The 14,546-nt window shown below is 36.7% G+C and overlaps 1 protein-coding gene across 5 annotated transcripts in view; it reads left to right on the plus strand.

Annotated features, from left to right (window-relative positions):
• Window positions 1–14,546, plus strand: part of PARPBP (PARP1 binding protein) — an 82,698-nt gene that overhangs the window by 29,261 nt on the left and 38,891 nt on the right. For 4 of the 5 annotated variants that reach the window (XM_049884187.1, XM_049884188.1, XM_049884190.1 and 1 more), the window contains 2 exons: window positions 8,262–8,432; window positions 9,538–9,692. In XM_049884187.1, the coding sequence (XP_049740144.1) occupies window positions 8,262–8,432; window positions 9,538–9,692 (326 nt within the window). Of the gene's footprint in view, window positions 1–8,261; window positions 8,433–9,537; window positions 9,693–14,546 lie in introns of those variants that run through there. The other variant, XM_049884192.1, reaches the window with a different exon arrangement.

The raw sequence follows: 14,546 nt of genomic DNA on the forward strand, positions 1-14,546 counted from the left end.
TAAGAGCTATGGCTGCTAACCAAAAGGTCAGCAGTTCGAATCTACCAGGTGCTCCTTGGAAACGCTATGGGGCAGTTCTACTCTGTCTTATATGGTCACAATGAGTCAGAATCGACTTGTCAGCAACAGTTTATTTTTTGGTTACTTGCAGTCTTCTAATTTTCCTTTTTACAAACTATTTTTGGACAATATATTTCTATTAATATTTTAAAGTGACTTTTGTGCTGTGGTCTTGCAAAGATATGTTTTGGTCACTATGTATGCTTACTAATGCCACACTGGAGTCTTCAAGTAGATTGTCATGGATTGAATCCTGTCCCCCAAAAATATCTGTCAACTTGGCTAGGTCATGATTCCCAGTATTGTATGGTTGTCTACCATTTTGTCATCTGATGTGATTTCCCTATATGTTGTAAATAATATCACTATGATGTAATGAGATGGATTAGTGGCAATTACATTGATGAGATCTACAAGATTAGATAGTGTTTTAAGTCAGTTTCTTTTGAGATATAAAGAGAAGTGAGCAGAGAGACATGGGGACCTCATACCAACCAAGGAAGCAGCACTGGGAGCAGAGCATTTTCTTTGGACCCGAGGTTCCTGCGTGGAGAAGCTCCTTGACCAAGGAGAGACTGATGACAAAGACCTTCCTCAAGAGCTGACAGAGAGAGAAAGCCCTCTCCTAGAGCTGGCACCCTGAATTTGGACGTCTAGCCTACTGGACTGTAAGAGAATAAACTTCTCTTTGTTAAAGCCATCCATTTGTGGTTATTTGTGGCAGCACTAGATAATTAAGACAGAGATGAATGTGTTTGAGAAACAGTTTTTTAATTTTATTTGATTTCATTTTACTTTTGCTAAGGTACTAAATTACTGCTTTAGAAATTCTGAAGTAATGAAGAGAAAAATGGAATAAAGGCCCCAAAAGAAAATTATCAGTCTAATAAAAAGCTTTACGGGTATATTAGCTCTTACCCTTTTTTTTTTTTCAGTCATTATATGTAAGTATTTATATACTGGCAAAGAATATAAAAAAGTATCTGTATAAATTGTTAGTCTTCTCAATGTAGCAAAACTGACTTTCTTCAAACTGAGATTGAATATCTGTATCTCTCTAATAACTAAGGGATAGAAGGAAAAAAACAAACTTGGAATTGTCAGAAAGCTTAAATAAAATTGTACAACTTCTAAACAAACATTGCAAATACTTTGTGGTATGGATCGTATCAGTTTGTTTGTTGAACAAATAAACAGAACAGTATCCTTATTTCTGGTGTCTTGGTAAAAGCTTCAATCTTGTGGATTTTTTCAATTTAGGCCCTTGCTCCTGGACCTCATACTTACACTTATGCGGACTGCATTTTCAGAGAGCCTCTTTAAAACCCACTTGCAAATACAAGAACAGGGAAACCATAACTGCCATGTTATCTGACCATAATGATAGGCATAGATTTCCAGTTGCTGCCATGAGTTAAAAGAAACACTCTAATTGTGAGGACTCCAAGATATTTTTGCCTGATGTTTGTCTAGCGTGGCAGATCAGAAGGACAGAATTTACTAACCTTAAGAGCAAGTTATAGATGTGGATGCTTAAGCCCTGGTTTTGTACCCAGCAAGGATCAGGTAAATCCAGGGGATAGGCAAGAAGGTAAATCCTTATTATTTAGGGGGCAGCAGAAGCACAGCAAAATAGATACTGTATTAAATTAAATGCCAAAAGAGTAGAAAATAAAGTTTTGATTACTATGTGAATGTAATTACTTCTTCTCTGCTTTGATTTTTGGCAAATTGTATTATTCCCAAATGTCAGAGAGATGAAGAGATTCATGTTTTAGACAGACTTGGAGCCTTGGTGGCACAGTGGTTAAGAGCTATGGCTGCTAACCAAAAGGTCGACATTTTGAATCCATCAGCTCTTCCTTGGAAACCATATGGGGCAGTTCTGCTCTGTCTTATAGGGTTGCTATGAGTTGGAATCAACTTGACTGCAACGAGTTTGGTTTGGGTTTTATACGGAGAGCTATAACAGGATGGTAACAGTTTGTGAATGGCTAATTTAGATTGGGAAATCAGGGAGCCCTTCTGAAAAGGTAACATTTAGGTGGTATCTTTAATAGTTAAGGGGAAAAGTTTCTTAAGTTAATCTCTAAACTTTATTCTGCTTTAATTAGTTTTGCTTAAATTATATCTCAAGTCCACATGTGAGGTAACCTTTTCCTGTCTGATGAATTTTTTTAAATTGACCCCGACTGTCAACCATGTCTTTCACATGAAAATTTAAGTAATCCAAGAGCATGTTATCTATAACATTGTATCTCATATTTATATGAACTTAAGACTTGCTTAAGGTGTGCCTGACCCAAGCCATGGTATTTTCAATCGCATTATATGCATGTGAAAGCTGGACAGTGGATAAGGAAGACCAAAGAAGAGCTGATGCCTTTGCATTGTGGCATTGGCGAAGAATATTGAATATACCATGGACTGCCAAAAGAATGAACAAATCTGTCTTAGAAGTACAACCAGAATGATCCTTAGAAGCAAGGATGGCAAGACTGCGTCTTACATACTTAGGACATGTTGTCAGGAGGGATCAGTCCCTGGAGAAGGACATCATGCTTGGCAGAGTATAGGGTCAGCGGAAAAAAGAAAGACCCTCAATGAGGTGGATTGACACAGTGGCTGCAACAACGAGCTCAAGCACAACAACGATTGCAAGGATGGCTCAGGACCGGGCATTGTTTCATTCTGTTGTGCACAGAGTCACTATGAGTTGGAACCAACTTGACGGCACCTAACAACAACAACAAGATTTGGTTAATAATTAAGAGGCTTCTTAATGATCTATGCCTTTTTGACTACTATTTTGTTACTTTCTTTTATGCTTCGGAATTTTAAACGTGACTAGATAGAATATGAGGAAATTTTAATAGAGAAAATATTTTCTTAGAGTCTACAGGTATCAGTCACCGAAGGATTCATGGATATCATATGTTTGGTGAGTGAATTGAGTTTAGAATTTGTGAGTCCATTTATCCAAGGGAGTAGGCAAAATGAAGATTCCAAGTGAACAGTCTGGAAACAACATGTAAGAGTTAGAAACAAATAGAATTGCAGAGTTGGGGTAGACTAGTTGAGAGAGTGAGAACAGGAAAAAAATTCCACATAGGGAATTTAATTTTCATGAAATCCACTTCAATCTTTTTTTTTTTTTTTAATGGATTGTGCTTTTGTTATCATGCATATGAACTCTTTGCCTGATCTGAGGTCATGAATATTTTCTCCTAAAAGTTTTGCAGTTTTATATTTTACATTTAGATCAACACCCCAATTTGTTTTAATTTTTATAAAAGATGTAGGGTTTAGGGTGAGATTCATTCATATTGCATATGGGTGACTAATTGCTCTGACACCAATTTTTGGAAAGACTGTCCTTTATCCACTGGTGTTTTTTTTTTTGCACCTTTGTCAAAAATCAAATGGCCATATCTGTGTGGGTCTATTTCTGCACTCTTTTTTTATTCTGTTCCATTTATCTGAGTGTCTGTCCCTTCACTAATATCACTGCACTGCCTTCATTGCTGTAGTTCTACAGTAATTCTTTAAAATAATTTCTCAACACTTTAAATGCTTTTTTACTGTTTTCTATCTTACATACTTTAAAAAAATTTACTGTGGTGAAATATATATTTAAAAAAGTTTGCCATTGTGACCTTTTTAAGTGTACTATTCAGTGACATTAATTACATTTGCTATGTTACTATGTTGTTCTATAATCACTACTATCCATTTCTAAAAGTTTTGCATCACCTGAAACAGAAACTCAGTACCCCTTAAGCAATAACTCCCCATTCCCCCCTAGCTTGTGGTAACCACCAATAACCTTTTGTCTCTATGCATTTGCCTATTCTAGATATTTCGTACGTTGTTGTTGTTAGGTGCCATGGAGTTGGTTCCAACTCACAGCGACCCTATGCACGACAGAATGAAACACTGCTTGGTCCTGTGCCATCCTCACAATTGTGTTTATGCTTGAGCCCACTGTTGCAGCCATTTTGTCAGTCCATCTTATCGAGGGTCTTCCTCTTTTTTGTTGACCCGCTAATTTACCAAGCATGATGTCCTTCTCTAAGGGTTGATCCCTTCTGATTACATGTCCAAGTACGTGAGACGAAGTCTCACCATCCTTGCTTCTAAGGAGCATGCTAGCTGTACTTGTTCCAAGACAGATTTATTCATCCTTCTGGCAGTCCATGGTATGTTCAGCATTCTTCGCCAACACCATAACTCAAAGGCATCAGTTCTTCTTCGGTCTTCCTTATTCATTGTCCAGCTTTTGCATGCATATGGGGTGGTTGAAAACACCATGGCTTCAGTCAGGTGCACCTTGGTCCTTAAAGTGACATCTTTGCTTTTTAACACTTTAAATGGATCTTTTGCAGCAGATTTGCTCAATGCTGTATGTCATTTGATTTCTTGACTGCTGCTTCCATGGGTGTTGATTGTGGATGCAAGTAAAATGGAATCCTTGACAACTTCAGTCTTTTCTCCATTTATCATGCTGTTGCTTATTGGTCCAGTTGTGAGGATTTTTGTTTCATGTAAGTAAGGTCATATAATATTTGTCCTTTTGTGTCTGATTTATCTCACTCAGCTTAATGTTTTCAAGATTTATTCATGTCATAGCTTCTAGACAGAAATTCACTTCTCTTTATGACTGAATAATGTTCCATTGTATGGATATACCCCATTTTGTTTATCCATTCATCTGTTGATGGACACTTGAGTTGTCTTTTGGTTATTGTGAATAATGCTTCAGTGAACACTGTTGTACAAGCATTTCTTTGAGTTCCTACTTTCAAGTCACTTGGGTATATATACCTAGGAATAGAATTGCTGGGTCTTATGGTAATTCTATATTATGCTATTTGAGGGCTTATGTAGCCTTTTGATGAGAAGCCATCTGTTAATGTACATTGTTTTCCTGTTTTTTGTGTAGAAAATATTAGTTTGCACTGGCTGCCTTCAAGATTTTCTCTCACCTTTGGCTGTCAGCATTTGGACTACATTATGTCTAGGAGTGATTTTTTTGTTTTGTTTTACAACTTGCATACTTTTTGGATTTGTAAATTAATGTTTTCAACAAAATTTGAAATGGTTTTGGGCATTATGCCATCAAATAGTTTTCTGCTTTCTCTCCTCTTGAGGGATTCCAGTTACATGTATGTTGGACCTCTTTAAATTGTGTCACATAGATCTTAAATTTTTCATTTTGTTTTTCTTCCTCCTTTGTTCTTCAGATTTGGTAATTTCTATTGATATGTCTTAAAGTTCACTGATTGTTTCTTTTGTTGTCTCTGTGGTGCTGTTGAGCTCACCCAGCAAATTTTGTTTATTATTGTACTTTTCATGTCTGGAATTTACTTACTTTTTCATTTTTTGTTGTTGTGGAGATTTCCTCTTATTCATAGATAACATTTTCTTTAATTTATTGAATATATTTTCTTTTATCTCTTTGAACATATTTATAGTAGCTACTTTGATGTTTTGATTGCTAAATCCAATATCTGGGTCCTCTTGGTGACAATTTCTATTGATTTTTTAATTTTAGTAGGTTGCCATATTTTCTTTTTTCTTGACTAGTAATTTTTGGATGAAAAACAGACATTATGGATAAATTTCGTAGGAATTCTGGAGTCATGTTCTTCTGGGGGAAATTGGGTTTTTATTCTAGTAAGCATTTTATTTGCCTGAATTCAACATGTGTACTCTGTTTCCCTGTAGCTGCTAATATCTGTTTTTATGAATTCCCATTGCTACCCTTTTTGTCTTGGCTTTTGTAGCTTTCCCCACTGCCTGCCAAATTTGGCAGTCAGCCAAAGATTTGGACAGGAGATTTAGCCCATTCTCTCTGTGATTTCCTTTCTTTTAAGGATTTTCTCAAAGTTTTCAACTGCTATGCCAGCTTCAGGCCTTTTACTCTTTAACACTTCAAGCCTGTCTAGCTTCAGCTTTTTGCCACTTGAGGTACACAATTGAGTATACTCAGTTAAACAAACCTTCAGATCCATAGCTTTGGTTCCTCATAGCTCAATCTTTCTATAGTATATTTCATTCTGATTTCTTCCTGTGTTTTTGATGGGTTCCCTGCTTCCTCTCCTACACTTGTGTAGTTTAGCTATCAGCCAGGGAGTTGGGTTATTTATGCTCTGAATTACTGCTAGGATTTCGCCTTTAAATTTCCAGCTTTTTTCCCATCCCTTAAGTCTAATTTCTGGCATCTTTAGCTAACCCTGTTTTCTGCAGCCATTACCACGAAGCTTTGGCAGTACGCTCAGGCCATTAAGCTTGTGATGTACCGAGTGAAATAATCACACAGTGTAGAGCTTTTTGGATCAAAATGAGTAATCACACTACTCACTGACGTGGTCACAAGACAGTGATAGATGGAGTAGGGTATATCAAGAGCCAGGCTCTCCCAAAAGGCTCCAATCTAAGGGTGTGTTATTTGATTACGTCCATGCATGCCCCTTGGTGTGTCGTGGATGAGACAGCAAATGGACAAAGGAACCCAAGGCTTATATGCAGGGACAGATTACCCAATAAGCAAGGTACAAAATGGGCTTAATTGTGGTTAATTACTAATCTTTAATGGGCAATTGTAGTGCACAATTAAACAGTCCTCTAATTTCTGTTTGCCTTTTATATGTTTTCCAGTATCCTTATAATTTTTTAAAAATTTTATCTAATTTTTTATAGTTGTTATCTTGGGGGTTCACACAATCACTTCTCACCCAGTACAAGAAGTTGAAAGGCCTTGAGTAACTATAAATAGCTAATTTTAAGAATAATATTAAACACATTGGTTTATGTTGCATGCATGGAGGAAAGTATAATAAACATAAAAGATCTGATGCCCATGTCAATTTTTCCCAAATACTATCCATCTTATTGAATGGCCTGTAGCTCTGTTTTAGGCCACTTAATGTTGACATCAGCTACATGGCTGTGTTGCTGTTATTTGCTTAATATATGGTTGAATCTCTTCACTTGACTCCTTAGTTGGTTTCCTGGTATTGTCACAGTAAGTATCTAGTATTTCTCAAAAAATTTAACTGTCTAATTTCAGCCCTTAGAGATACTGGTGTGGGACCAAATAGATCTAGTTGGCCCATGCCCTAAACTTCAGGAGGCTTCATTATTGACTACTATTTATCGACAGAGGTATACAGGGGAATGATATGAGGCCTCATCACAAATACATACTTAAACGATATCTTTTGTATACTTGTCTAAGAACCATTTTTCCAACAGCTATGATAGTTATGGAAACCCTGGTGGTGTGGTGGTTAAGTGCTACGGCTGTTAACCAAATGTCAGCAGCTTGAATCCTCCAGGTGCTCCTTGGAAACTCTACAGGGCAGTTCTACTCTGCCCTATAGAGTTGCTATAAGTCGGAATCGACTCGATGGCAGCGGGTTTGGGTTTTTTTTGGTTATGACAGTTATCATTATTTACTCACAGTTTCTTATTGGAGCCAAGTTGATTTTATGGGTAGAGGATATGTTGATTATCCCACCTGAGCTTTCTGTCTATTTAGCAATTCTCTGTACCCAAAAAAAACAGAGCGAGATATTATCATTGGATGATCATATATATTTTTGCTACATGTATAAAAAATTGTTTTTATGGATTTAGAATAACTGTAATAAATATTAGCCCAAGAGACAAAAGGTTCACATAAACCAGAGACTCCATCAGCCTGAGACCAGGTGGTTTCCAGCTACCATCAATGACCGCCCTGACAGGGAACATGACAGAGTCTTGAATGGAGCAGGAGAAAAGCGTGGAACAGAACTCACATTCACGTAAAAAGACCAGACTTAATGGTCTGACTGAGACTGGAGGAACTTCCGAAGCAGTGGCCCCTGAACACTCTGTTAACCCAGAACTAAAACAATTCCCGAAGCCCACTCTTCAGACAAAGATTAGACTGGACTATAAAACATAAAATAATACTTGTGAAGAGTGTGCTTCTTACTTCAGTCAGATACACAAGATCAAATGGGCGACTCCTGTCTGGAGGCAGGATGAGAAGGCATGAAGGGACAAGAACTGGTTGAATGGGTACAAGAAACCTGGGGTGAAAAGGGGGAGTGTGCTGTCACATTGTAGGATTGCAACTAATGTAAAAAGAAAAATACAGAACTGTAATGAAGAGAATAACTGGGTATTTTATTGTATATTTTATTATATAGATGCGATTACTAGCCAAGAAAATTATCTGTTCATATTTGAACCTACTAGTCAATTCGAAGAATGACCTGGCTTTGGCTCACATTCTTAATATTCCTGATAGAGGACTTGGAAGAGAAGCCTTCACAGACCTGAAGCATGCTGCTCAAGAGAAACAGATGTCTATCTTTTTGGTATGGACATGATACGTTTTCAAGATTGTTTAAAGCCTGTTTTTGAACAGAAGAACCATGTTCTTTATTGTAGAGCTGTTATAACTATAATGAAACAACTTTTAAATTATTTTCTGCCTGTTTATTTGAAATCCATGGTATTTTTATTTTCTGTTGTATCCTTCAAATTTGGCAATGCGGCATTTCTCTGAAGCAGTGTTTCTATAGATGTGCTCTGTATGTTAAATACTCCTTGTATGTTTTTAAGGGCAAAAAGTCCCTGTTAAATGCCCTTTTAATAAATGATTACAAGAGCAAAAAACTTGGGGATAATATATACCCCTCTTGGATATCCATAATGTGTGTTTGTATTTCAAAAGGTTGGAGAAGTTATGCCATAGAGAAATATATTTCATTTTTTAATGCATTGTTTCCTAAGTTACTTGACCATGGAACCTTCCCCCACATTATTAAATTATTGATATTTCATAGAATTTGTCTTTCTTAGGACACACTCTGGAAAATACTCCTTTTGAGCATTTACCCTTTGATGGAGGTGCTTATGTATAACCATCACAAATGTATCCTTATCATTGTAAGAGCAAGACCTTTTTAACTTTATGTGATCAAATAATCCTAGGATATGATTTAGTGATTATCTGGTCTCAATCTTCAGTTTACAGGTAAAGAAGCTAAGGTTGAATTACTTATTGGGTCAATTCATTTACTTACTGTAACAAATCAGTTAACCGTAAAAACCCGTTTGTTCCATATAACAATTCCAATAGCAACTAGTCACTCTATATAAGAATTTTTTCATAACATAACTCTTTGTAGTTAATGATACATTTTTGTGAATATGTCCTTTTTACATTAGTTTGTCCCCCTAACTTGGCTCTTCAGCTTTTACCTACAGCTGGGTGTTAATGCCATCACTGTTACTGACATGTCACCTGTTGATTTTGTTATTTCCTTCTGATTCAGAGTGTGGTATGAGTTATAAAACGTGCTCCACTTCAACTGTATATCCCGAATTCATGTAGATGTACTCAGCTTCATAAAGTAGATTTTAATTTTAATTTACTAAATCATTAAATATAACTTAATCGTTTATTTTAATTCATAGGTGGCCACGTCATTCATTCGAACAATACAGCTTGGGGGGAAAGGATATGCACCATCACTCTCTGATCCTTTAAGGACACATGTAAAGGGATTGTCTAATTTTATTAATTTCATTGACATATTAGGTGAGATTCTTGGAGAAATCCCAAATCCAAGGTAATGACTTTTCATAAATTACAAATGTGCGTTGTTAATGTGTCTTTGAAACTTCACAGAATCAGAGGTAGAAATATAAGAGATAATGAAATGAACAAGATCCGACCAAGCGGCAGGAAGAACTAACAAAATAATCTAGATGCAGAAAGTATAATCACTTGATCTTTGTTCCTAAATTTTTGCATAGCTCTGTTTCTAAGAGTTTTACCAAAGTCAAAAGGTATGTTCAAATTAAATTTGATTGGAAAAGCGTGTTTGCCATTTATCTTTATCTGGAAAAGGAGATTTTTTTGGGAACTGGAAATGACCTAATAATTTCTTTAAACTTTTTATTTAACTAAAAAGGAAACTGATATTAAGAACAAAGAAGGAAATTTACAGAGATATGATGAGTACCCATTCTGTTTTGTTAGTTTTTTGTATTTTCTTACATGTAAATCTTTGATTCATTTGGAATTTGTGTTTATATTGTATTAGAGGCAAGAGGTTTTTCTTATCTGATGGACATTTGTATTATGGGTGTATTAGATGGTGAATAATTTTTCAATAAATTTTTCAGGGCGAAAGTGGGTTATATATGCTAGCACACATGGTAGATCTCTGTCAGTTTGGTTGGTAAGCCATAGCATGTTACTAATAAAAATAGCTGACATTTATTGAACCACCTATATGTGTCAGAAAAGGAGCCCTGGTGGTGCAGTGGTTTAAGTGCTTGGCTGCTAACTGAAAAGTCAGCAGCTCAAACTCACCAGCTGCTCCAAGAGAGACAGTTATGGCCATCTGCTTCTGTAATGATTACAGTCTGGGAAACCCTATGGGGCAGTTCTACTCTGTCTTATGGGGTCGCTATGAATTTGGAGTCGACTCGACGGCAGTGGGTTTGGTTTTTGTTTTATTATGTGTCAGACGAGTCCCAGGATAGCAAAAATGATTAAGTGATTGACTACTAACTGAAGGGTTGGAGGTTCTAATTAATCAGAGGTTCCTCAGAAGACAGGCCTGGCAATCTACTTTTGAAAGTCCACTGCCTTGAAAACCCTATGGATCAGTTCTACTCGGCGCTCATGGCGTCACCATGAGTTGGAATAGACTTAATGGCAGCTAACAAAAACATCAGCAATACACTGTCTACACTCAGACTCTCATCTTTCCTTGCTTGGACTATGTCACTTGTCTCTGAGCTGTCCATTCTTGTCTCCAGTCTTACAATGGCCCATCCTCTTGTCCTCACTGCTGCCAGAGTGATCTTTCTAGAACTGCAAATACTATTTTCTTGATTACAACCCTTCAATGTTTCCATACTAGGTATAGGATAAAACTATAGAAACCTCAGTATAATATACAAAATTCTAAATGATCTAACTCTTGCCTGTCTATTACCCTGGCCTCTTCATTTGTCAGTCTTAAAACATAGAGATAAAAATGCATTGAACTCTTATGTCTGAGGATAAGGTTCTATTACTTGTCTTATTATAGGGTGATATGGCCAGGAATCACAACAATCACTGAGCACAAGGAAAGATGGAGAATAGTTGGGGAAGAAATACAAGATAATTGATTCTCACATTCCTCTCCCCACTGCCAGCTGTTCTTTAGGCCATCTTAGCTTTAGTTTGTTTGCATTTGCACACTTTGCCAGTAGGTGCCTCCACAAAATTCATACTACACTTTCACCTGAAAGTGTCTTAAATTAGAGGTTTTGGGTTGTGTAGGGTTGCTATAAGTTAGAACTGACTTGACAGCAATGTTTTTTTTTTTCCCCTGTTGTTTTAGGTTATATAGATTAGTTCGCTATCACCTATAAGTTAAAAATTTTATATTTCAAGTTTATTACACAACAAAATTTTTAATGTGCACTTAATAGATTAAATATCATGCATGTATAGAATGTATGTTGTTGAAATTATCTAATCCAATCTCCAAATGTTACAAATTTTCTTATTTAAAGATATTTCAGAAGCATTTTTGCTACATTTTATGTGACATCTTTAATCATATTTAATTTTTTTAAAGCTAAAATTAATTTAGCAAATAGTTACCAAATTCTTGAAGAAAGTAGGGAAAAGCAGTCGCTTTGTGGTGGTACTAACAGTTAATACCCTCAGCTGCTAACTGAAAGGTGGGAGGTTTGAGCCCACCCAGAGGCACCTCTGAAGAAAGGCCTGGTGATCTCCTTTGAAAAATCAGCCATTGAAAACCCTGTGGAACACATTTTACTCTGACACACTTGGGATTGCTGTGAGTCAGAATCAGCTGGATGGCAGCTGCTTACTGACTTATTTAATAATGTGAAGGTAGTCAATAATCGCACTGACATATTCCCAATCTTTTCTCTGTGTTACTGAGTATTATCTTCTAGTTATTTTGGTACAAGCTTGAGAATTTTTTTTTTCCTCCCTCTATAGTCTCATTCTTCTGGTGTGCTGCAGTTAGGAGTCAGAAGCTGCAGTTTATCTTTTTCTCACCTAAACACTCCTATTAAAGTTTATCTAGACCAGTCATTATGTATCTTTTGGGGAGCATTCCTGAATACCTGCTTGTTCCCTCTACCTCCTTCCCCACTCAAACTCCATACATTTAGTTCATATACCAAAAAAAAAACCCACTACTGTTGAGTCGATTCCGACTCATAGATGAATTAGTTCATATAGTATCACAGAAATTGTGACCTTTCAAAGAGAAAGGTTTTTAATTTATTTTGTATCCCTGGTGCCTAGCACAAACACTTTCCTGTCTAGGCTCTAGGAGCAAGAGTTTTAATTAAGCCCCCATGGAAGAAAGACCTGGTGATCTGCTTCTGTAAAGATTACAGCTAAGAAAATGCTATGGAACAGTTCTACTCTGTAACACAAGGGGTCACCAGGAGTCAGAATGGACTCGATGGCAATGGGTTTGGTTTTGGTTCTGGTTGCTGAGCAGAGGATCCCTGGGTGGTGCGTACAGTTTGCCATTGACTAGTAACTGAAAGGTTGGCAGTTCAAACCCACTCAGCTATGCCATGGAAGAAAGGCCTGGTAATCAGCTCCTGTAAAGTTTACAGCCAAGGAAACCCTGTGGAGCAGGGGTACTCTGTAATGCATGGGCTCGCCACGAGTCCACATTGACTTGCAGGCAATGGGTTTAGTATTGATTTTTTGGTTGCTGAGTGGGGTATTAAAAGAACCGACTGTTGACTGTGACAGTGAATGTGTAGCAACACACTGGTGATAGCACTGGTGTTCGGGGTTTTTCCAGGGGTCAGAATGTGAACCTTGGCAAGTATCAGAGAGAAAAGTTTTATAATTTTTTTCTAAACAGAATTCAATCAGTGAATTAAAATTTGGCAAATTTGTTCCTGTAAATGAAATGAGAAAAAGGGGGAGGAGATAACTGTTTCCTAATATCATTTGAAGTGCCTTTTTCTGGTTCTTGTAATTGACATTAAGATACTCTTTCATATTTTATTATGATTTTGAATCTTTCCCAGTGTACTTTTCCATTAGAGATCAATTCCCAGAAAAAGTACAAAAAGTACATAGTGTTAATTATATTTTCATTTTGGCTCCTTTTCATGCAATTCATTTCTGTGCTTTTAACTGAAAATTAAGAAAATAATAGACAAAAAAGATAGTGGCTCTGTATGTAAATGGATTCTTAGAGTCTTCTCACGCTTCTGATTATATAGGTCCCTGATTGACCCTTCCACTGAAAATAATGTAAAATGCCAAGTGACATTTTTAAAATGCATCTTAAATACGTGGATAAGCAGGCAAATGTAAGAAAAATACAGGCCACAAACTAGGTGAAGTAGGAAAGCCAGAAAGGGAAGTCAAACAAAGAAGTCAGCTTTTGTTTTGAAGGCATTTGCCGAATTTGGTGCATTTGAGCTTCTGTTTTTATAGCCTCTGAATTCTGTCCACCAAAAATATGTCTTATAAAACCTAACCCCTATACCTGTGGTTGGGAATCCTAGTGGCCTAGTGGTTAAAAGCTATGGCTGCTAACCTAAAGGTTGGCAGTTCGAATCCACCAGCTGCTCCTTGGAAACTCTATGGGGCAATTCTACTCTGTTCTATAGGGTTGCTATGAGTTGAAATTGACTCAGTGGCAATGGGTTTTTTAGTAGGGCTTCCAAGGCTGTAATTTTTACAAAAGCTGACTGGCACCTCTTTCTCCCATGGAATAGCTGGTGGGTTTGAACTGCCGACCTTCAGTTAGCAGCTAAGCACTTCCACTATGCTACCATGGGCCCTTCTTTTTTTGTATTGCTAGTACTAATAATATGAATAATGATAAAATATACATCTTTTGTCTCACTATTAAAAATTTCAGATTGTTACATGTGATATTGGTCATTCATTCAGTGTTCATTAATCAACTCTTCTTTGTGCCAAGTGTAAACTGGTAATATAAAAGATAAATAAAATATGGTTCCTTTCCCCAGGGGCTCATTTTTTCATGCTTATTATTTTATCATAATTTTTATTATTAGTTTACCTAAGTATAAGAATCACCTGTGGTACTTTTGAAAAAACACAGATATCCAGTGCCCTTCTCTGGAGATTGTGATTCAAGTAGGGAGGAATCTGGAGCTGATGTTTTAAACAAATGCCGAGCATGACTCTGACAATCAGGCAAATTTGGGAGACAATGGCCTAATGCAACATCATACATTAAGTCTCTCTGCGATTCTCTGCTAACGTTTCTTTTCTACTTGGACCAGCTATTTAAGAGTGAATAGTTAATGTTTCCAATGCTTGTTAGGGAACCTGGCTTCTTCCCTAAAACATAAAACATGGCTTGCTTGCTAAAATATAAAACCTAGCAATAAGGCAGTGAGAATGAAAACTTCAATTCATAATTTCTTTTATGCCA

This window comes from Elephas maximus, chromosome 4, assembly GCF_024166365.1.
Source record: "Elephas maximus indicus isolate mEleMax1 chromosome 4, mEleMax1 primary haplotype, whole genome shotgun sequence".
In the NCBI taxonomy this organism is placed as follows: domain Eukaryota; kingdom Metazoa; phylum Chordata; class Mammalia; order Proboscidea; family Elephantidae; genus Elephas; species Elephas maximus.